The sequence below is a fragment of the Sinohyriopsis cumingii genome, chromosome 2 (genome assembly GCF_028554795.1).
Source record: "Sinohyriopsis cumingii isolate HCF-2022 chromosome 2, ASM2855479v2, whole genome shotgun sequence".
NCBI lineage: Eukaryota > Metazoa > Mollusca > Bivalvia > Unionida > Unionidae > Sinohyriopsis > Sinohyriopsis cumingii.
In genome coordinates this window covers 26,638,042-26,660,915 of record NC_142962.1, presented here as the reverse complement: position 1 = coordinate 26,660,915, position 22,874 = coordinate 26,638,042, and the positions used below count along the sequence as shown (strand labels likewise).

At 37.7% G+C, this 22,874-nt stretch overlaps 1 protein-coding gene across 2 annotated transcripts in view; it reads left to right on the top strand.

The window, feature by feature from the left end:
* The window catches only part of LOC149804511 (HHIP-like protein 1), a 49,003-nt gene extending 26,547 nt beyond the window's left edge, over positions 1-22,456 (top strand). For both annotated transcript variants that reach the window (XM_089940914.1, XM_089940921.1), the window contains exons 6-8: positions 13,991-14,130; positions 14,579-14,660; positions 21,651-22,456. In XM_089940914.1, the coding sequence (XP_089797040.1) occupies positions 13,991-14,130; positions 14,579-14,660; positions 21,651-21,750 (322 nt within the window). In that variant the 3' untranslated portion in view covers positions 21,751-22,456. The remainder of the gene's footprint in view (positions 1-13,990; positions 14,131-14,578; positions 14,661-21,650) is intronic.
* The last annotated feature ends 418 nt before the right edge of the window (positions 22,457-22,874 follow it).

The following is a 22,874-nucleotide window of genomic DNA, read 5'->3' as shown; positions in this document are numbered from 1 at the left end:
GCTAAAGGTAAGAAGGGGTTCGTCAGTTTAATTTGATATCCGTTCAGTAAGTTTTGAAGGGGTTCGTCAGTTTAATTTGAAATCCGTTCAGTAAGTTTTGAAGGAGTTCGTCATTTTAATTTGATATCCGTTCAGTAAGTTTTTAAGGAGTTCGTCAGTTTAATTTGATATCCGTTCAGTAAGCTAAAGGTTTGAAGGGGTTCTTCAGTTTAATTTTATATCCGTTCAGTAAGTTTTGAAGGGGATCTTAAAATTCCGCTCAGTAAGTTTTGAAGGAGTTTGTCAGTTTAATTTGATATCCGTTCAGTAAGCTAAAGGTAAGAAGGGGTTCGTCAGTTTAATTTGATATCCGTTCAGTAAGTTTTGAAGGGGTTCGTCAGTTTAATTTGATATCCGTTCAGTAAGTTTTGAAGGGGTTCGTCAGTTTAATTTTATATCCGTTCAGTAAGTTTTGAAGGGGATCTTAAAATTCCGCTCAGTAAGTTTTGAAGGAGTTCGTCAGTTTAATTTGATATCCGTTCAGTGAGTTTTGGAGGTGTTTGTCAATATCCGTTCAGTAATTTTTGAAGGAGTACGTCAATTTAATTTGATATCCGTTCAGTAAGTTTTTAAGGGGTTCGTCAGTTTAATTTGGTATCCGTTCAGTAATTTTTGAAGGAGTTCGTCAATTTAATTTGATATCCGTTCAGTAACTTCGGCCCTTTAATTTAATGTTCGTTCAGTTACTTTTGAAAGGGTTCTTTAGTTTAATTTGACATCCGTCAGTAAGTTTTGAAAGAGACCGTCAGTTTAATTTGATATCCGTACAGTAAGTTTTGAAGGGGTTCGTCAGTTTAATTTGATATCCTTTCAGTAAGTTTTGAAGGAGTTCGTCATTTTAATTTGATATCCTTTCAGTAAGTTTTGAAGGGGTTCGTCAGTTTAATTTTATATCCTTTCAGTAAGTTTTGAAGGAGTTTGTCATTTTAATTTGATATCCGTTCAGTAAGTTTTGAAGGGGTTCGTCAGTTTAATTTGATATCCTTTCAGTATGTTTTGAAGGGGTTCGTCAGTTTAATTTGATATCCGTTAAGTTTGTTTTGAAGGTGTTGGTCAGTATAACTTTATATCCGTTCAGTAACTTTTTAATTTGATATCCGTTCAGTAAGTTTGAAGGCTTCGTCAGTTTAATTTCATATCCGTTCAGTAAGTTTTGAAGGGGTTCTTAAGTTTAATTTGATATCCGTTCAGTAAGTTTTAAAGGGGTTGGTCAATTTAATTTTATATCCGTACAGTTTGTTTTGAAGGGGTTCGTCAGTTTAAAACGTTTGCATATTTATGTCCCTTGTTTGATCTTCGTCCTTCAATTCCACTTCCACTCACTAGCTCAGGTCTCACTGGATAGTTTCGTATTTTGAATCCCCCTAATGTTTAAGGTAGAAGGCATGAACCTAATTATCACAAGCCTAGCATTTATAAATTCACGCATAAGCTATTTCTGAATGTGGTTTATATTTACTTTGAGTTAGGCTTGGAAATGGGTTGGCTTGTTGGTGACTGCCTGTCATAGTTAGACGAGCATTGGAGATCAAATGCGTAACTTGGGCTGCAAATGAGCAGATTACTTGGCTTACGTATTTACTTGTCTTCTACAGAGGTAAATACCTAAATACCAAGATGGTTGAGGGGTGATGAAAAGTATGCTAATTTGTTATAGTACTAGTGAACTTTATTCATGCATAAGGCATATACTGATTCTTTTAGCTGCCTTGTCACAGGAAAATATTCAAAATAACTATTTCCTGTCAAAAATGAATGTAAAATTTAGGGCTTGATGGCAGTGTTGGTTCAGTATAAAAACCACCAGTTGCATCAGGAATTAACCTGATTGCTGCAGTCAAAATCTCACATGTATGCTTTCTACAAAAATCATATAGTTCGTTTTCATTTGTATCTTCAGTGTAGAAGTATTCTCATTTTTCTGCAATAGGTCATTGTTGGATGAAAATTCATCAGATAAACTGTCCAGTGAGACCTCAGAATGACTTTAAATAATGAATTGAAATTTGCTTTGGAACCTGAAGTTCAGAAGTTCTAGTTGACATTGATTTTTACCGTTTTCGGCTGCAATTTGATGATGTTATCATCCCTGTTTGACCTAGTATTTACCCTTCAAATGCATATGGGCGTGTGTATTCCTGACGCATGGACGTATTTCTAGCTTATTCATGTATTACTTAGTACATTACATATTTATGCCAAAGACTGGTAATAAACCTGGCAACAAAAATTATTGTGTCGTAAAGGAGCATGGTGCCAGATTTAAAACAATAGTAAACGCACCTGAATGAATGACAAATTTAACATCACAGGATTGCGACCACCTTTTCTGATGTACGTAGCTGGACAATATACTGAAAATTCGCGTGAACAAAACCATACATATACGTATTATGGCTTCTATCAATGCAATTAATCTGGTGAGAAAAGATAATTTAAGATATAATTTATGAAGAGATAACAGCGTGTGGTAAATATCCGTTCGAAATTACTTGTAAATCCACAATACACTAGGCTTAGTGTCATTACCTTGCCACCCTAATTTGACAAAATATCCATTCCGCGATGGAACTGCATCGTTACAATAGAAGTACTGAAACGAAACCGACATCAAAAGACGACACACAGAAAAATTCCTAACTCGTAGCAATAAGCTCACGCATTTAAGTCCCGACCATTGTCTGTTATATCTCTGAACACGAAATGTACCATCGCTTGGTATATTTTATCAGCAATTAGTGAGGGGAGGGGTGAATGAATGACGGTGATAACCTGCGATGGACTGACTTTATGTGACATTGCCATGGAAACCGAAATATACTTCCCGCCTTTCAGAGGTGATTTGTGGTTGGCTGATGAAATAGATTGGGAAAGAAACTCAAGAAGGTAGACTATAAAAAAGCGGTTGACTTTTACCTGCTTGTTTCCATTCAGATGCTGAGTAAATGTAGCCGTACCTTTGAAGATGTGACCTTAAATCTGTATTGGACAAAGTCTTTGCATAGTATCTGGCAGGATGGTGCTGACCTCAATGCCATTTATCATTGCATAGAAACAATAGCAAAGTAAGATTCTTACTGTTACATTTGAAATTGCCTTTAGAGATTCGAAATACGCAAAACCGCATTCGAGTTTGATACGGTGTAGAGATACGTGGGGCTGAGATATATTGATAAGTCGTATTAAACGAGTAGTCAGAACAACGAATATCAGCAAAACATGAATGTAGTTTTGTATGTATTACATAGCCCCCCATTTACGCTTTCTAAATATATAAGCTTTTCTGTACAAGTGAAATTCAAAATGAATCGGAATTCGGTTCACTGGAAGAAAAGGTCTAAATGCTGACGTTAAAGAAGGCACCTAATATCGTTCGAATTTGGTGTGTTATACGGAAATATGGACTGAACAGTTGTATTGAACGCCAGACCTGTATCTGTAGATGATGTACGTAGCGAAAACAAATACGGGTACTTAACTGCTGGTGGAGTTCGTATCTTAGTAGGTCTTGTGGGATGCTGACTTAAAAGCTTCCACTGGCTTGGGTTCACAACATTCTCATCGAGCCAGTTCCAAAGCACAACAGTTTTTATAAAGAAAGAGTGTTTAAATTGTTCCGTATTGAGCCATACTCAGCGTGTAGGAATGAACGGGTATGTAATAACGTATTTGAATGATTTTAGTACAAAATAGAATGTTAGGCCTACTTATATGAGCTGTTATTTATTCTTTAATCAGAAACTTTATGGCATTAACCTGAGTTTAGCTATTGACACCTTAGTACGTAACCCTAATCATTGACCTCTTGATTTTGACAGTCGGCTTTAGCGTTCAGGCACGTGACATAACGGGATTCTCATGTTGCGCAGATCTGCAAGTTTCTGAAGCGATATTATATACAACAAATAAACTTATCAGATATGTTTCTCTAATCTGGGTCCACATTGCAGTTATTGTCCTAAATGCAATTAAGTTCTACTAAATCGCATATTTTTCATGACGTGTTAGTCAATAAACCATTATTGCTTTGGATAGTAATCTTGCAATATAAAGTTATAAATCAATGTTAAGGAACTAAAAAGAAAGTCGTTTGATCCACTTTTCACCAAATATGCGGAGTAGATGCAACATTAGGTCAGTTATATCATCATTGGATTCATAGCATGTCAAGGTGGTTCCAAGAACTTGTAAGATAGTTTCAGTTTAAGAGCCCTCGTTCAGTAATGCCGTGCTTATGTGTGGCTCGTTTGATGGCCAGAAATTAAAATCGTACCCACTCTGAGGACACGGGAGAACTTAAAGGATTTGCTTATGTTTTACAAGTTTAAACCAGCAGTTACTATTGATGATATCAACCGTTTTCTTGGCCTTTGATGTTTTCAACAAGTGAGATATGTTTATGTTCTTTGTAACAATTGAAGTCGAAGGCGGCTTAACCTGTTGATGTGACCAAAGCTCAGGAATAATCTGTCAGTAATCTCCTATGTTCAATCTACAAATACGTCATATGTAAGAAAAGAAAAAAATATAAGATAGATTAATACAATATATTGCAGAGTTCAATATATGTTTCTATGCAAGTGGCACTGCCTGTATAATGTGACTGAATTCATTCATGAACACTGTTTCAGAAAGTTAATTGAGAAGATAAACATTAATCTCATGTTTCAATTTACGTGCCTGGATAATTCTCGATGAAGTAGCAACTAGCCTTCTTCCCTTTCATTCATTTTCTTATCAATTATTAATTTTCCCAGAAAATGCAATTAGATTTTCCAGCAGCGAATTCAAATTAATAATGTTGAAACGTGATACAAAACTGCGTTGTTTATCGTTTATATGTACAGATCACTCACAGACTTCATTCCATACCGCGTTAGTTCAAGTCTCGACACGACTTGTATGGGTATAGGAGAAAGCCTATCAATAGTTTTCCGTGGGTCGGTTTCCTGATTCTACAGGTTCTTCCTCCAACAAACTATACCGGCTGCTTAAACAATGGCGTTAACAATGGCGTTAAACCTAACAAAACTAAATCTATCACATAGTCTCAGCTTTGGAAAGAGGGAAAAATTAAGAGTTACTTGAGCAACCCCTTATCAAAAAATACATTTTATTCCAAATGGTCATTTTGTGCACGTGATGATTTAAACGCATAAATAAGAAGTAAAAATTCGCCAGCATTCGCGAGATATTAGCACTTTTGGCGACAATTTGGACAGTTTGTCTCATGAATGTCTATTAGTACAGCAGCAAACCACATTTTCCTTACTTTCAAAGATATCGGTTGCCATTTATGAAAAATATAAAATAAAACAGGCTAATAAAAAGATATGTAGAAAATGAAAAACAATATAATAGAAATAGCAACATTTCTAGAAAAGGACTATATGTACGAAACAGGCAAGCAATGGCTAATGCAAGTTATCAGCACAGTACAAATATTCACACCAGCAAACAATGAAAAACCTAGGAAAAATAAACGGCATATCAGCATCATAGTGGCTGTATGGCAGCAAATAAAGATAAAGTTTTGAAAATGCAAATGGAAATAATTGTTAAAAAAATATATAAATAATCAATTACATCCAAATCCATAAGTGAAGTACTATCAGATAAATGATAAAAAAAGAAAGAGAATGTATAAATGTAAATAAGAATGTAGACCAATTAAATCTTTCAGATAAAGTTAGCAAGAAATACTATAAAACAAAAGGTCAAAGGTAAACATCACATTATTTTTTCTTGGAAATTTTTTTTCTGCCGATGTTTTCATGTCAATTTTTACATTTACTTTTTACGATCTTCCCCTTTAATTAGCGTTGTGCGGGCACTATTGTGCTGACGTGTCGATGTACCCTTTGTACATGAATACATATAAACCTTCTACCACCTTGCCTTGGAATGGGAACACTTTCTTATCTTTATTTCTCGTAATGGCAACTATCTGGAATATTAAGCAAAGAACTGAATAATTATGTACAGTTATAGATGGTGTAATATGAACTCATTTTTCTTGCAATGATGGAGATAACTAGTTCACCTCAAACAGCAGACCGCTATTGTTCCAATTGATTACATCAAATCTTGTTTGTCCTTTTCGTAGAATATAAATCTCTTAGACGGTTAATTTTTTTTATCTCTAGTTCTTTTTCTTTATTTTAAACATTTTTATCGCCCCTCCCCAAAACGAAATGAGGGCGAAATACCCGAACATTTCCTATAGTATGTTGTTAAATGATTATTGTATTCCCTTGAGACACTTAAAATACAGGAGACTCCGGGGGCTTCGCACCTTGGGCATCTGCTAGAGGTTCCGTCCCAGAGACCCTCTCTGACTTGTTTAGCGTTCCCGTTCTTCCCCGATATGTTTGGATCCGCCACTGTTCATTATTCTATATGTGTGTTTTCTCTCTGTGATAAACAGTAAGTAAATATTTTTCTACACATGTCACTGACCGCTCAGGTGGCCTAAGTGGTTAGAGCGTTCACCTCTGATACGGGAGTTCAAAGGTTCGAACCCCGGCTGAGTCATACCAAAGACTTACAAAAATGGTACTAACAGCTGCCTCGCTTGGCCCTCAGCATTTATAGGCTAGTGTTAAGACTGGTCGACCTGGTGTCAGGAAAATGTGACTGGATGGGACATGATGCTACATGTCTGCGGCATGATGCCCCAGTACTAAACATAGCTAAAAACTGCCACAGTGCAGATATCGTATCGATATGACTGGAAAATTGTTAAAAGCTACATTAAAAATCCAAATCACACACACACACACACACACATATGTCACTATTTATAAATCAATGTATGTGGCAAGCTGTAAAAGATTTTTTGTTCCATGCGTGTTACTCTGTGTGTCTCTGTTCACGACAAACTGTAAATAATTTATGTTCTCCAAATGTCATTATTTGTGCATCTCTATGTATGTAGTTTTTTCTTCATTCATAGTGGGGGTCTACTTTCAGAAAGAGCGTATTAAATTAAGTCTTAAATTAATGGAAAACTTTGCATTCGTTATAAATCGTAATGAGCCAATCACAGGAAGTTAATTAACTAATCTGCTAGCACTACATCTTCGCTAGCCAAGGTTCCGACTGATATGATAACCCTATCTACACCTTGGCGCATCGAGCAGATATTTTTGTGCTTCGGGTAAGTGAATTTCCTTGGACAAGCCACCGCATCCGATCAAAATCAAGTTGTTCAAATTTGAACACTGTTCCTACATGATCGAGACAAAGGGAGAACACAACATGAGTGGACTGATAAATAATTTTCCACTGCTGGTCCCTGTTTGTACAAATACCTTTCACTCAAATGCACATTTGGTACGTAGTCATACTTTCGATGTTAAACTTACAAAATATTCTTTTTAAGTCAAATGCCTCCACCATATTCGGCCGATGTACAAGTCAGTGTCTTTTATTACACCCTATTGGTTAGTTGGCATTACAATCTAAGGGAGGAAACTCGTGAACTCCAATAGATAAGGACCAAGCTGAAATATCTGTTCGATCCGTCAAGGTGTAAATAGGGTTATCGTATGGGAACCTTGGCGAGCGAAGATGCTAGTACTGCGGCTTGCTTTTTAACAAGAGAAATGCTATCGTTTTAGACGTGGAAACCTGCTGTGGATATGAGATTATAATACTTGTAATAGCATGACTCCTGTGATTCGAAATTGTAAATATTCGTCAGACATAGCTTCATTTGTCGAGAACCTTGTCGATAAATCGATAAATGTATGGTCACAAGATTATTTTTTATATGCACTGGCTAGCTACGGGAGTGTACTAAATTTGTAAATGAAAACTTGGTCAGTTGTTCTTAAAACCTGTTATCGTGTAAATATGTTGTTGAAAGATATGTAAAACATGAGAAAATCGACCATGGGTCGAAGCATAGGATTGGACTGAAATTTAAAGACGATCGGTTTTGACAAATAGCTATCATCTCGTTGCAAATAAAATAGGCTAATGGCTATAAACTTGTGGAAGGAGTTAAGTTGAAAAAAAAGGATCACACCTAGGTGACACTTTCAAATGAACTTTATAAAACAAGTCGAACAATTTCTATTATTCTTAATTTTTGCAAGCCTAATTTAAATTACAGCACTCGTGGCGGATCTTTTATTTGGAATGAGTACGCATGTGTGATCATATTTTTATCTTTTTAAAAAAATAAATGAGGCAAAGTTGCGATTCTTTGACATGTATACCATGAAAACTTAACTTTACATTTGTAATAATGTCTCAGATTTGGCCCCTGAAATGGACGGAAAACCAATAGCAGAGAGAAGGCGAGTTCGCATGACCCGGCTAGTGATGTGTTATTTTCAACATGATCTGAGTGCAAAATAGGATGACAGGCCGTAAATTAAAAGCAGAATTCAGAATTCACGGATAATTAGAGAATGAACTTTATTATTACACAGCAACAACCTAAAAATGACCTAACAAAATGACCGGTATGGCAGAAGACATATATTTATAAGACCCGTTTTTCTCAGGCGATATATATATATATATATATATATATATATATATATATATATATATATATATATATATATGACGCACAACTTTCACCTTTTCAAGACTCGTTTTATGTATGTAGATTTTCTTTATATCTATCATTCGTTTCTTTTATTAATGGAAATATATCTGCATTGTTCAGATTAGTGATGAACTATATTTTTTTTAAAAATTATTAAATCACAAAATTATTGAACCTGGAGCAAAGTCGGATAAAGAGCGATGAATAGTGATACAAAATTAAAGGAGTACCCGCCTATATTTCTACAACGCTCGAGCAAAATTGATTTTCCTGACTTCAGTGTGCCAGCATGTTCAAGATGTAAGGTCACTTTTATTGTCATATCTACTCAATGCGAGCATGCTCAACATAAAAGGTAAATTGATTGTCCTGTTTACACGATGCCAGCATGCTCATCATGAATTGTCAAATTGATTGTCCTGCCTGCACGATGCCAGCATGCTCAATATGAAAGGTCAAATTGATTGTCGAGTCTACACGATGCCAGCATGCTCAACATGAAAGGTCAGATTGATTGTCGAGTCTACACGATACCAGCATGCTCAACATGATGGGTCAAACTGATTTGTCATGCATATACGATGCCAGCATTCTCAACATGAATATTCAAATTGATTGTCTTGTCTACACGATGCTATAATGCTCAACATGAAAGATCAACTCGATCGTCATACCTACACGATGCCAGCATGCCCAGCTGGAAAGGTGTTTTGTGTTTTGTTTTGTGTGGTTTAACGCCATTTTTCAGCACAAGATAGGCTATGGATGGCGGCCAGTATTAATGGTGGAGGAAGAATCCGGGAAAAGCCCGGAAGGAACCACCGACCCACGAGAAGCTGGAAAGGTCAAATCGATTGTCCTGTATACACAGTGCCAGCATGCTCAGCTGGAAAGGTCGCATTTGATATGAGTTATATAGTGGATATTTAAAAACATAAAGCAGACGAATTTACAAACATGTAAACAGACATAAATTCTATGAAATACATACTAACACACACACACACACACACACACACACACACACACACACACACACACACACACACACACACACACACACACACACACACACACACACATGTACAGTAGTTTTGTATACATCCGGCATGACATAGAAAGATTTGTTGAAAATTTCCAATCTGTGAACCACTTTCGATTAAAATTAAAGACCTTTTTCCCGTAATCATTTTGTTACATTTTTATTTCTGTTTTTCAGTTATTAGAAAACGTATGTAAGTATGCCTGCCTGCCTGTTTTGCTTGCATGGATGCATATTTGTATGTATGTCAGTCTGTATATATATATATATATATATATATATATATATATATATATATATATATATATATATATATATATATATATATATATATATATATATAGAGAGAGAGAGAGAGAGAGAGAGAGAGAGAGAGAGAATCATATTAATAGCTAATTATGTTCATTGCGGGTTTTTACTATAAGACAAAGTCATTTTGTTTTGTAAATACGTTAATGTAGCCTTTTGACCTTGGAAGGTGTAGAAGGAATCTTGTTGATAACTTTGATGGGATTTGAGTTCAGGTCATTGGTTTCCCTTAGGAAAACTGGTTACCTTATTTCTGATTGGCTGTTAAAGGACCTGACTACGTACACCAGTAATTACAATGGCGATACATATTTCGGCTTCACTTTAGAAAATCAGAAAAATATTAAAATAAATCTGTCCAATCAAGAGTTACTTTGTTTTGTTTTGTTATTACTGTTTATCTCTTTACATTTGAAGACTTAAGTATATTATAATTCTCGCCTGTATAAGTGTTTTCGCATTATTTAAAGAAGGAGAGATTTATAGGTTAGACACTACTTAAGATTCCTCCAGAACACATACTATTTAAAAGTAAAGGAAGGTAGGCATAAGACAGTGTAAATATAAAATATTTGGTTTCAGAATACTCCTTGAATGAAACTGGGTTATCGAAAATCATGAGGGGATATCGGCATTAAGCACGGTGTTAGAGAACCAATACTCCTTGATCAAAACTGGGGTATAGCAAATTATAAGTGGATATCGGCATTCAGTCCGGTGTTAGAAACTCAATCGATCAACATCAGCTATGTTAGAAAACATAGTTAAGAAGTATCAAATTGGTGACTGTGATTAATGTATATACGGTAAACTGGCTAAAATTATTTGATTTGCTTAAATGGCTGAAACACCTCAGTCCAGCAGTCGAAATCCATACACATCCTCTCTCTCCGTACCGTCCCTCGCCCTTCTCAACCAATTCAATCAATCAATCAATCAATCAATCAATCAATCAATCAATCAATCAATCAATCAATCAATCAGTCGATCATTCCATCCATCCACAGCTCCCCTTCCCTCTATATCCCGCTCCGTTATCATATCTGGTAGTGTGTTTAATTTCCTGCTGGAAAAAGATCGTTTAGATGCAGAAATACAATACTCAGTTTGCTCGTTATCCACTAATGGAACCTAATTGTAAACCACAGTAACGATGTTGTTGTCTGTAGGAGACACGGTAATAATCTAATTAATATAATTAACCCGTGAAGAAGCCATAATACTGAAATTCAACTATTTTTCAGTTTCTGAATACTCAGGACCAATCCTGTATCTCACACTGCAAAACCGTCTTTGACGACTGCTTACGTGCTGAGTACTGCAATTTTTTATAACTAACACGTGCTTGCAACTTAGTTACATGTTCCGCACCTGAGAATAACCTGCTGCTTTCAATATTGGGGTTCAAAAACCAAACTAGTAAAATGACTGACAGTGCTTGAATAGAACCTCTCCCACATCTCAGTTTAAATAAGCATAACATCAACTTTCAAACTATTTCACTTAATTTTGACTTCTCTTTATCAACCAATCATCTCCCAAACCCATATATTACATATTGTATGTACCCATTTATAAATTGATTCTGATCTTTTTGTCATTAGTACTTTTAGTCGTAAAAATAACAAGAGCACGTATGACTGTTATGTGTATCTATACTGTTTGTAACTCCTGGTACATGCAGGGCCGGCGCTACCATATAGGCAAACTAGGCAGCCGCCTAGGGCGCTGATTTCAGGGGGGCGCATTTTTTATTTATTTTTTTTGTTTATAAATTTGGAAATTGATATTTTCCGGGGGGGGGGGGGGGAGGGCGCCAGAATCTAACCTTGCCTAGGGCGCCAGATAGTCTGGCCGGGTCTGGCGCCGGCCCTGGGTACATGATTTCTTTTAATTTTGTAATTTTTGTTCATGGCTGTAAATTGTACAGAATATTTTTAGTGAGATTTTGCCAACCTGACCTGAGTCTGCTAGGAGTGTAATATTACACAGGATATATAAATATATCGTGTGTGTTGACAAGTACTAATAACAGTCTTGATGACGACTTTGGCTGATGGAATATAGACAGATCTAGAAGAATTACGCAATTTTCCATTTGATGAGTTAGGTCACATGACTCTTGGTTTCGTAACAAAATGAGTAGTATGATCCGTCGCGTAGGATTACATTGTGATATAGAGTCGCAATAGAAAGTGTGTATACAGAGAGAACGTCAGTTTCATTCCGATTTTTGGAGTCATCATCATTTCTTGTGTTCCTGTTGTAATTATGCAGACGTCTTGTATGTTTTACTTAGATATTATTCGAGAGGAAAAACATTTGTTTGGACTGTTCAGTGGAAATAGAAAGCGCTCATCATTTGGAATGTGTAATATTATTGAAATGAGTTACAGACGACATCATCTCGACAACTTCGTGATTCTTGGTGGACCAATACACTTCCAGTTTTGAAATTTATACAGAACTTTCATTGTTGTTTTTTTTTTACATTATTAACACTTTATCAGGCATTATTTTGGATTTCACTTCATAATATCTTCAAAGCAATTTTGTTTATCTCGGAAACAGACTCTTGCTAGGAATGAACTATTTTTCTTTGGCACCTTAGAGTCAAAGATAAATCCGAATAGCTAGTTCAAATACACTCCTCTTTGTTTTAGTGAATCGTGGGATAGTGATCTCAGAATATAGGGATATTGAATTACTGAGCTAAATATACACACCATTTGATGTGATGGTTTTCCTTTAATATTCATATAGGTAAGCATAGAAGAACTATAGGCTGCATATCTCTAACCTATACATGCTGCAGATTGTAATCATAAAAGAAGACATTAGAATCACACACACACACACGTGAGCTACCCTATACGTAGATAGATCATGAAGTGCATCATTTCAATGACGTTTGTTTTTAGAAGGTACACAGAGCTCTGAATATCGTTGAATCCAAATAGGAAGCTGGTGCTTGTGGAATGTGACTAGGGAACGGTCCTTGTTGGGACACAAATATCTCCAGGCGTTCAGTCCAACATCCTCCATTGTCTTGGGCCAATATTACCTACCCAGATTCTTGTATTTAAAAGCAAACAAAAATGGTCTTTTCTCCTGCTCTAGTGTTGTTAACATATTCTCCTAAGAGGTCTAGATATTTTTGACGTATTTTGCTACATTTGATGAATAGTGATAAGATTGTCTGCACCTAAATATTAGATATCAAAGTGTTATAATCCACGAAGTCTCGAAATACGTTTTTTGTTTGTTTGTTTCTGTTGTTGTATATTATTTACTATTGGCGCATCCTCTACTATACTGTTGGGGACAAAACTATCAAGTTTGAGGCAATTAAAGAAAATTGCCTCAAACTTGATATTTTTGCCCCCAACAGTATAGTAGAGGATGCGCCAGTAGTAAATTGTATATATATATATATATATATATATATATATATATATATATATATATATATATATATATATATATATTTGTATCAAGAATTCGATAGCAATGTGCCCAATACAGTATTGTGCAAGTTTCAGATCGAAGGATACAGTTTGTGTTATGTGTAAGGATAGTGCCTGATAATTAAGAGATGGGATATGGTTTTCAATTAGCAACAGTGCGATTTATTATGCTTGTACATACTGCTACCAAAGTCCTGGAAAGAATCTTTGATAAGGAAAGAGCGATATGAAATCGATGGAACCGAATATATTGACCAGCAACCTGCCGTAAGTCATGATTCTCTGAAACGTGACAGCTTGAATACGGGTTTCATTGATTGAAATTATCGGCATTTAATAATGATTGTACTTTGGCACATACTAGCTTAAATTACCGAAAGAAATTGTTCATTATTACTGCAATCTGGTGATAACACTATAAAAATCAGCCCTCCTCATCGATGTCAATATGATGAGGAATTAGTCACGCCCTTCCCTGGGTAATTACAAAGTGATTCATCGAGTTCCAGGAGGCATTCGGCTAATGAAGATGAAATCTTTAATATGTATCTAATCTGGTATCTTTTGCAGGCAGTTATACTTGCTTCTTGAAAACAGCGATGGCACCTGGCAGGATTCACAGTTAAACCCATGCCATTTCGATTTGTGTGACTGCGATTCACGTGCGTTAGCAAGCAAGCACCTGCTAGCATTTGCCGAGGACAAAGAGGGTAAAGTTGCCGAATAAAATGATTTATGGAGAAAACAAATCTCTATATTTTGTTATCAGATCTACACATAGAGATGATTTATTTTCCAAGAAATAATCTTAATTTGGATAGATGATTAAGGTAATCTAACATAGGTGTTCCATATAAATTGTTTTCAGTATTTGCACGTGCAGAACCAGAATATTTAGGGGAACTCAGTTGTATTGAAATAGGTATAATTTACTGCTTCTGTTTGGATTTTCAGCCTCTAAGAATGGCCTATAAAGTTTTGATCGTGTTGCAATAAATATTAGAATATCAGGAAATCGGCAAACCTTCAATGAGTACAGCTCCAAGGTAATTTTCTATTGCACACAGATCTAGTGCTACTCTTTATTATTATTATTATTATTTTCAGTTTTAATTGTATTAAATAAATGTTGCATTCTACTATTGTATCGTGTTGTAGGTGAGGTATTCCTGCTTATGACGTCAAAGGCAGCTCCCTCGGAAACTGACGGCACTATTTACAAATTGGAGCCACTTAAAAAGTATGAATTATAGCTGGAGTCTTTATGCTTCACTATTACGTCAAGTACATACATACATACATACATACATACATACATACATACATACACTCGCTGTGATATTAGCAGTATTGGGTAAATGTTTAAGAAAGGTTCTGGCCAGATTAGAGACCGTCCATAAATGACGTTACGCACCTGGGGGGAGGGGGGTCACACATTTGTGACGATGTGTGACGAGGGGAAGGAATTTGTTTAAAAAATGTGTGACGAGGGGGGGAGGGGTCAAAAATTGGCCAAAATCGCGTGACGTCATTTATGGATGGCCCCTTAAGCCAAAATGAATATTTAGTTCCAAATTGACTAGACATAATTATTTGATAGTATGTTTTAATACGTTGTATCGTGTATTTCTCTTAAATATTTGCCACATTGATTCATTGTTTTGTTTCAAAATTTTATATTAAACTGAGCTTAATTAATCTGATGTAATCTCTGTTCAAGAGGAAATACATACATACATATATACATACATACATAGCAGCGTTTCACCGGGATGGTGATCAGACCAACTGTTTTGGAGAGGGGGTAGGGGTGACCGTTGCCGCCACTGATGCTTGCAAAGGAAACATAAAAACGAGGCACAGGTTCCCAAAAACTATACTTTGATCGGTATCGTCGTCTTCGTGACTCCAGGGATAAGTTTGAAGTCGAAGGCGTTGCAAAAATATTATTAACACGTTTCGCATCGAAGAGACAGACTCATCCGAACATGCCGAACTGGATATTTGCCGGGGTACAAAGTCCGAAACGATAGCCTTATCTTACGTAGGCTAATGGCAGGCACACACACACTGCCATTCTAAAGACGAGGAATTCCCCATTCGCCTGCGGCCTTAAGTCCCTCGATTAAAAAGTAAAGAAGGGTGGCGGTGTCGGTGGTGGCCGTGGACAGTAGTAGACAAGCATCACTAGGTGAGGACAGAGCACCGCAAGGGTGAAAGAGTGGTTGAGATTTCGGGACTTAATACAAAGAGTTAGCAACTTTGGAAGTCTAGTTCGTGGCCAGGGTTCGGCCTTGTTGCAACGATTGGCGACATCAATCGCTGTTGGCGCATACTTTTACGTCTATCGCAGAAATAAGAAGAGGGCCTGGTACACCTCGTTACGGGCTGGAACATAATATCACGGCCGACGGGTCTTCGCGGCGATGGCAGGTATATCTGGCACATGGCTTAATTTTTGAGCCATGCCGTGGCAGCATATGGCGAGACTTTGACCGGTCGACACCACGCTCTTCCAGTAACTTTGCAGGCTGTGGTATATCCCGGCAAGCTTAGTATCCATCGATTTTCTTCAGACAATTGTTGAGCTGAAAAATGAACATCTCACACTCCAACTCGACGGCGCAAGAATGGCCCATGTCAGTGCTTGTAAGCCACAAAGCCTACTGTGGCGAGCCCAAATAAGCACATATTGTTTCTTACATCTGGGGCGAAGCGTGTAGACGTTCTTTCAACCGATGACCAGAAAATACTCGCGGAGGCTTCATTAACGTCCAGAAACGTTTCTCGGCGTGCCCCTCGTTTCAGCTTCTCGTTGAGATCATCGAGTGGCTCGGATCTCTTGTGTTTGAAGTCGGCCTGAGCCACTTGATAGCCTTCAAATTCATTGTCATGTTGCTCACACATTTCATCGGCTTTCTTTCGAATTTTCAGCAAGAAGAGATTGTTAAAACCAATTAAGGCCAACGGTGTTAACATTTGTCCTGCCGACCGTCGCCATTGGTCATACCTTGTTTATCATTTTCGTCTTCATAATGTCCTATTTCATTAACATATCTCGCTTTCAAAGAAAGAGGGATTGATGGCAATCGCCAATGCTACGTCCTCAACGTCGAGATGCCCTAGTTCGACTGGTCGCAATGTCAGGTATTATGTGAACATCGTATAGCCTATTTCAAGCCCACCAAACATAGTTCAATAAATTTTCAAGGTCTTTGGCGTAAGGTAGTATGGACCTCTTGTAGCGACAAGCGATATTCCATATATAATGGGTCTAGCAGTCGTCCCTTATACCTTGCTGCGCTTGTTGCCGGAAAACCTTTAACACGCGTTTTGCGAATCTGTGCTGGCGAACGGCATGATGTGTAGACAAGGCCTGCAGAAGCCAAACTTACACCACCCGATAAAACATTATAGGATTAAATTATCATGGTTGGGTATTTATCAATGTGTAAAATTTGCCTAATCACTCACACAGTAAAGTCCGAAGGACTTTATGTTAACTTTGTGAGTGATTAGGTAACAATTTATACATCGATAAAGACCCAACCGTGATAGTTTAGTTCTTATAATTCCAATTTACATTCTTTCTGTCATGTCAGAATATTTCATTAACAAAGCGTTCACTCTTAGCTAGCTTGAAGTTTTCTTTCATTAGCCTCTTCACTGCGAGAGAATACTTAGTTCCATCTTCATTAGCCAACATTGTTCGATTTGTATGAAATAATATAGGGTATAGTGTCAGAGTAGGTCATTCCTGCTATCTAAGGAGCTCGTTATGATTCTTTCTTTAATTAAGAAAAGGTTGATGATATTTAAACCAAGCTGTTCCTCGTTTTAACATTACGCGTACGCATGACACGTGTTGTTATAGGATCCATTATTCTCGCTTTCTGCGTATTTCGATCTTTCAAAAGCAAACTCGTGTCCATTTTTAGTGCGATCTGTTGCTCGTCATATGACCCTGACCTTGTAATAACATCTTTTCTGTTCTCTTCAAATCGCGGCGCCATCTGTACACGTTTGTAAGTAAAGGTTGCCCGCAGCAAGTGATGCCAGAGAAGCTCCGTTCTTGAAATACAGGTGGCCGTTGATACTCGTTAATTTATTTGGACGATCAGGTATTTTTCATGACCGATCGTGAGTCTTTCAGCATTCTCAATCGGCAGGTTGTAGCTGACCGTATATAGCCCGAGCAGAGACGTCCAGAAAACTTTATCATCCGAGCCCCGAATTTAGATTCGTAAAAGGCATAGGTCTTTGCGATCTTATCGCTCATCGCCATGAGTGAGACCATCAAAAAAGAGAGAGCGACTGAGGTACTCTTTTGCTGCGATGGAATATGAGTGATAGCATAACCTTCGCCGAGAGGTTTTGAACATTCCATCGCGACCAAAGGGGTACTTTGGTCTCACTACTCAGCGGTCGGCCTTATCGCGTCCAAGATAGTGCTTGAAATCATAGGCGGAGGTGACACAACGACACTTTCATTCGTGGCAACACCTAAACCAGACCAAAACAGCATCAATGATGGGATGATGAAAAGAAACATCGGAGAAGTTTACCGATATGCTTGATACGCTATCAGAAAAGTGGTGACGGTGTTGTCCGGAATGATGGGAACCATCTTGATGTTCTTGTTCAAGAACGCAGATAATGCCATCTGCTGGTTGGCCAGGAAACCCGTAGTACTTTTCATCCCAAAAGAGTTGGTGTTCTTTGTGTTTCTCCTCTCTCACAATAGCAAGCTCAGACAGTGTGCTGCGTTGTGCCAAAGTTTATCGGAGAAATCACAGGGAAAACATCTGCGATATCACCCACGATAAATGCTATTTTATCAGCTTTGTGGTCTTTGACATCTTTTGCCGTCTGCAAATTTTCCATGGTGCCGTTTGAATAGTATGTTCACTCATTCGGACTCTTGTACAGGCATATTTGTTGCACTGATTTCAATGTTGGTTCCGATTGCCGTGGTGTCGTTGGCAACGATGAGCTGGTTGTTTTAGTTACCATAGGTGCCGACACTGAGCTCAGTGTCGGATGGAATCAGGTAAAGGCCGCCCTTGAGGGCATAGTCAAGCAGGTTTCTTACGTATCCGAGGAGCTCCTGGTACTTTCGAAACCGTTTGTAGCGTTCTTCACGCGGACGACCATATCTCCCACGTTGGCGAAGAATTGCTTCTGAAGAATTAAGGCATTCTATCCATGTACTATTTATACGAATATCTGATTTTGTGCGCAAAAGATGACCCATGTGTACTAGAAATGCTTTCAATTAATTGTTTCACATCGTTCCCGATGAATGCCTGCGACCGATTAAGCATGAATACCGCCCATCCGTTTTCCTCACCAGATCCCCGTTGGGAAGAGTAGTCAAATTTCAGCTGACATAGAATTATCACATGGGGTGTGAAACTATGGATTTTCAATAGAGTCTGTCATGGGCAGGGGAATGGCGGTATTTTATTCCACGTCCGTTGTTGCGGATCTGCTTGTTGCGTAAGTCAGCACTTTTGTCCACATTAGATTCATTACAGAAGCGCTCGTAAGCAGTCATGTCAATCGATGCATGCTCATGGGCTCCCCAGCATGTCAGGAACGTAAAAGGACAACACATCTGTGTTATAATCTTTTTTACACACGTATCAGCAGGTATTGGTGGACGCTGATGCCACATCCGGTGGTCACGTAACCAGACAGAGAAGTTGGCCTGGTTTTGTCACAGCTGCATTTCGCAGTCTAGTGTGCCATAATTCCAGTTTTTATTATATCTTCGAACTTGATCGTCAGAAGTACGTACCGGTCGAGGATATCGACAAACCTGGTTCGGAACGAAACGACGTCTCGCACATAAGCGTCGATGTTGATCAGCACGTGGATTTGTACTCCCTCTTCATCGAAGTATGCGTCGCAGACGCTTTACTTCAATATTGTACTGAAGAACCTGTGGCAAAATGACCATTATATTCTCAGTCGGATATAACTCTGAATATCGTCATGACGAAAACCTCTTGATGGGCAGGTCGAGCTGGAGCAAGCAATCCTAACTGGCCTCAGTACTAATGTTGGGCTGTGCGAGATCTCCTACAGAACTGGCTGGTATAATGACTCAAGTGTTAACTTTCCCCCACCACGTAAATTCAACAACAAAATAGACAGTAACTACTGTTAGAATCTCAGATGGGTATCGCCACTTTCACGCCCTCATTAGGGTCATCCAGGCTTCATTTTCCTGGAATGACAGCGCACTATATCGCGCTAACTACGAAGATAAGCATCACGCGTGCTGATCACAATTATCATTTTTAGCTCAGCACGCTCATCCAATTACTTGGCTTCAAGCTATTTGGTTTCCATCGAACTGGCCACCACACCTCACCCAATCAACCAGCTCTACAAGTGTTACTCTATATACACCTCGACCAGAAAAACTCAACAGGCAAGATAGTAAAAAGGACGTAGAATGTGCTGCTCCATGCGGTTAGTGTTGGTAGCGAGTACTCTGTGTGTGGGGGGGCGGGGGCGTGTACTTTTTAGTAAATAGTACCAGGTTGCTGAAAACTCAGTATAACTCGTGATACAAATCCAGTACGAAAATCATCAACTGGTCAAGCTCTTAGAGTGCACCATTACCCTTCTTAGCTTGGAATAAATGGAAAAGAAAAGAAAAACGCACGACAAAATTCGAGTTCTGGCTGAAAGCATAACGAATCACGTGTCCCGAGCGTTGCAGGAAAATGTCGTTTCAGATGACAAGTTGATCCTCGACGATAATGGCAAGTATGTGAACATGGGAAACGGCATCCGAGAGGCCGCGCAAAATTCCTGTTCTCCTGCTCACATCCCCGTTTTTATGCTATTAATGTTGCCAGCTATATAAATGCGTCAATAATAAAGTACATTTGTTTTCCTACCTAGTGATAAATCATGATCTCTTCTAAATAAAGTACTTGCTCGTAACTACCTATTTATTCCTTCTCCTTATTTACTGTCTTTAACTCGTTTGTTTGTAAATTTACTATAACTACACTTAAGATAGAACCACTAGATCCAAGAACGAAAGAATTCCCCAGCCACAAATACTGGATATGGTGGACCTTTCCTTTGAAGATCGTAAATTACATCAACCATCTGTTTCAACTCATTTTTCCGCTCAACGTCCTTATTACTCAGCTCAATAACCTCGTCCCCAATCCCTTTACACTAAACAGTAAATACCCTTCGTCATTTTCCATTTTTCTTGCCAGTAGTAATATTTGATTGATAGAGTAAAACCTAATGTGTGCATTCATTTAATAAAAATATTACCTTAGTCACATAAAGAACGCATATTTGGACCCCAGATGCCTCTCATTTCTGCCTCCATCGACTGTCTGCTCTGGCCCTTACATCACACTCGCTTAATTACTGAGTTTAAGGCGTTTAATGCACGCTTGAAGACCAGATAACAACCAGTCCTCTGGCGTACAAAACAGTCAAAGGGCGAGAAGACATTCCGTCACGCGGAGTAAACAGCTGATGCAATCGAGTGTCAAATACAAGAAACTAGGGTGTGGATAAAGCAATGTGTGGACTTTTCTTGCTCTTAGCAGAATAAATTTGTGGAAAATTTCAGTCGCTTTCTAATGTATTGGACAAGAACGTATACATGTAACAATGAATCTTAAAAAAGAGCTAGAACTAATTTTTGCTGGGTAAGTTGTGGTTTTGCATTAATTAACCAGATACGCCTTTTGCAACAAACATTTTCTCCTCTTCTGACATTATAAAACACTTTATTGACGTAATGGCTATCTCTAACGTCACTAAAGGGGATACTCAAGACATAAAGCATTGTTTCCAACATGCCTACGAGCCTCAAGAGATACACCCCAATATGATTTTGCCTTTGGAAAGAGAGATTGCAGCAATGGTCACTCCTACCAGTAAGTGAGTTCGAGTTCCTCTTCCACCCCCACTTCACCACCCCGCTGTTTACGTAGATGCATAGTGTTGTAATTATATTTCCATTTTTTGATCATGTGCGTTGTAAACTACATGGTTTTAAAATAATGAATTTGTAATGGATATGATGCTTGTTCGTGACTATCGCTAGGATTTTGCCATGAGTATGAGACGAATCTTGATCTCGGCGATAATTTTTTGTCATGAATATGGCGCTGTATTTTGACCTTCGCAAAGTTTTCGTTTCAGAAAAGTATTAATTCATATCTTCTTACATATATTTCAGCACTAAATCAGCGACTTGCGGGTCTGACGATCATGGAGGAAATTTGTCTGCTTTTCTAGTCACAGCTACTTTCTTTGTTTTTGTTCTGATAGTAATTTGAATAACGTTCCATAAAAGGGTGTGGTCGTGTCTATCGTCTTGTGCGCCTGTGAATGGCATTGGTGTCGGAACCACCATCGACGAGATTCTCGACTTTTCTAATTAGAAACCGTTCTGCTTCTCATTATCAGCCTTTGATATACAGCCAGTCTGAACTCTTTCTCTCTACAACAAAAACTTCTTATTTTAGATCACAAACGAAGAAAGAAGTTGTCATCGTAAAACTAGTCAAAACTGTATTCAAAGTTTCTCCTTTTTAGAGGGAGACAGACATATTTATTTATTTATTTATTTAGCGAAAGTAGATAATGGAAATTATAAAAAAAAGTCATTAGCTTAGTAGATTTTCTCTATCGTTGTGAGTTCGTCTGAAGTGTTTCTCAATATTATGTGAAGATTGAATTCGTTCCAATACCCGTCACACATATTCTGCCACAATTAAAACATTTGTACCTTCCATATATATGAACAATAACACTTTCGTATTAATATAATAATTACTTGTTATAGTATCATTTTTATATTGACTCACATGCTAATGTCATTGATTCGATAGTTTTTTTTTCCTTTTTATTCTAACATTCTGCAACTTGTTGTATCCACATGCATACACTCAGTGATTCAGTATGATATTATTGTGCTATCTGGTACTAATTTTATAAGAATATTTAAATTATTTAATTTGTTAAAATAAAGTTAAAAACTAATTTCACGTCTGTTGTTGGTCACGATATTGTAAAATCTGAACAGTATCACGAACTGAACGATCATGAGAGCTATCTTTAAGGCATAAATGCTGTAAAATATATGTCATACAGAATGAGGTGGTGAAAATGTACCGTAATAGCCATTTGGTGACAATTACAAACTTTATCTTAATTTACCATTGCGTTTCATGACCTTTGAATAACATCTGCGTCAGTCTTACAGATTTTAACTAGAAGGTATTGGTCGACCCAAACACCCAATATAAGAATTATTTCTGACATAAGTTACTAATCATGTATACCTAAAATTATTCAAAGATTTCCCTATGTTAAGAAATTAGAAACTGTCCGTTTTACTAAACTAATCCATGCTGTTAGTAACATCTGTATACTGTGCATTTATGACGTCTGCTCCTAG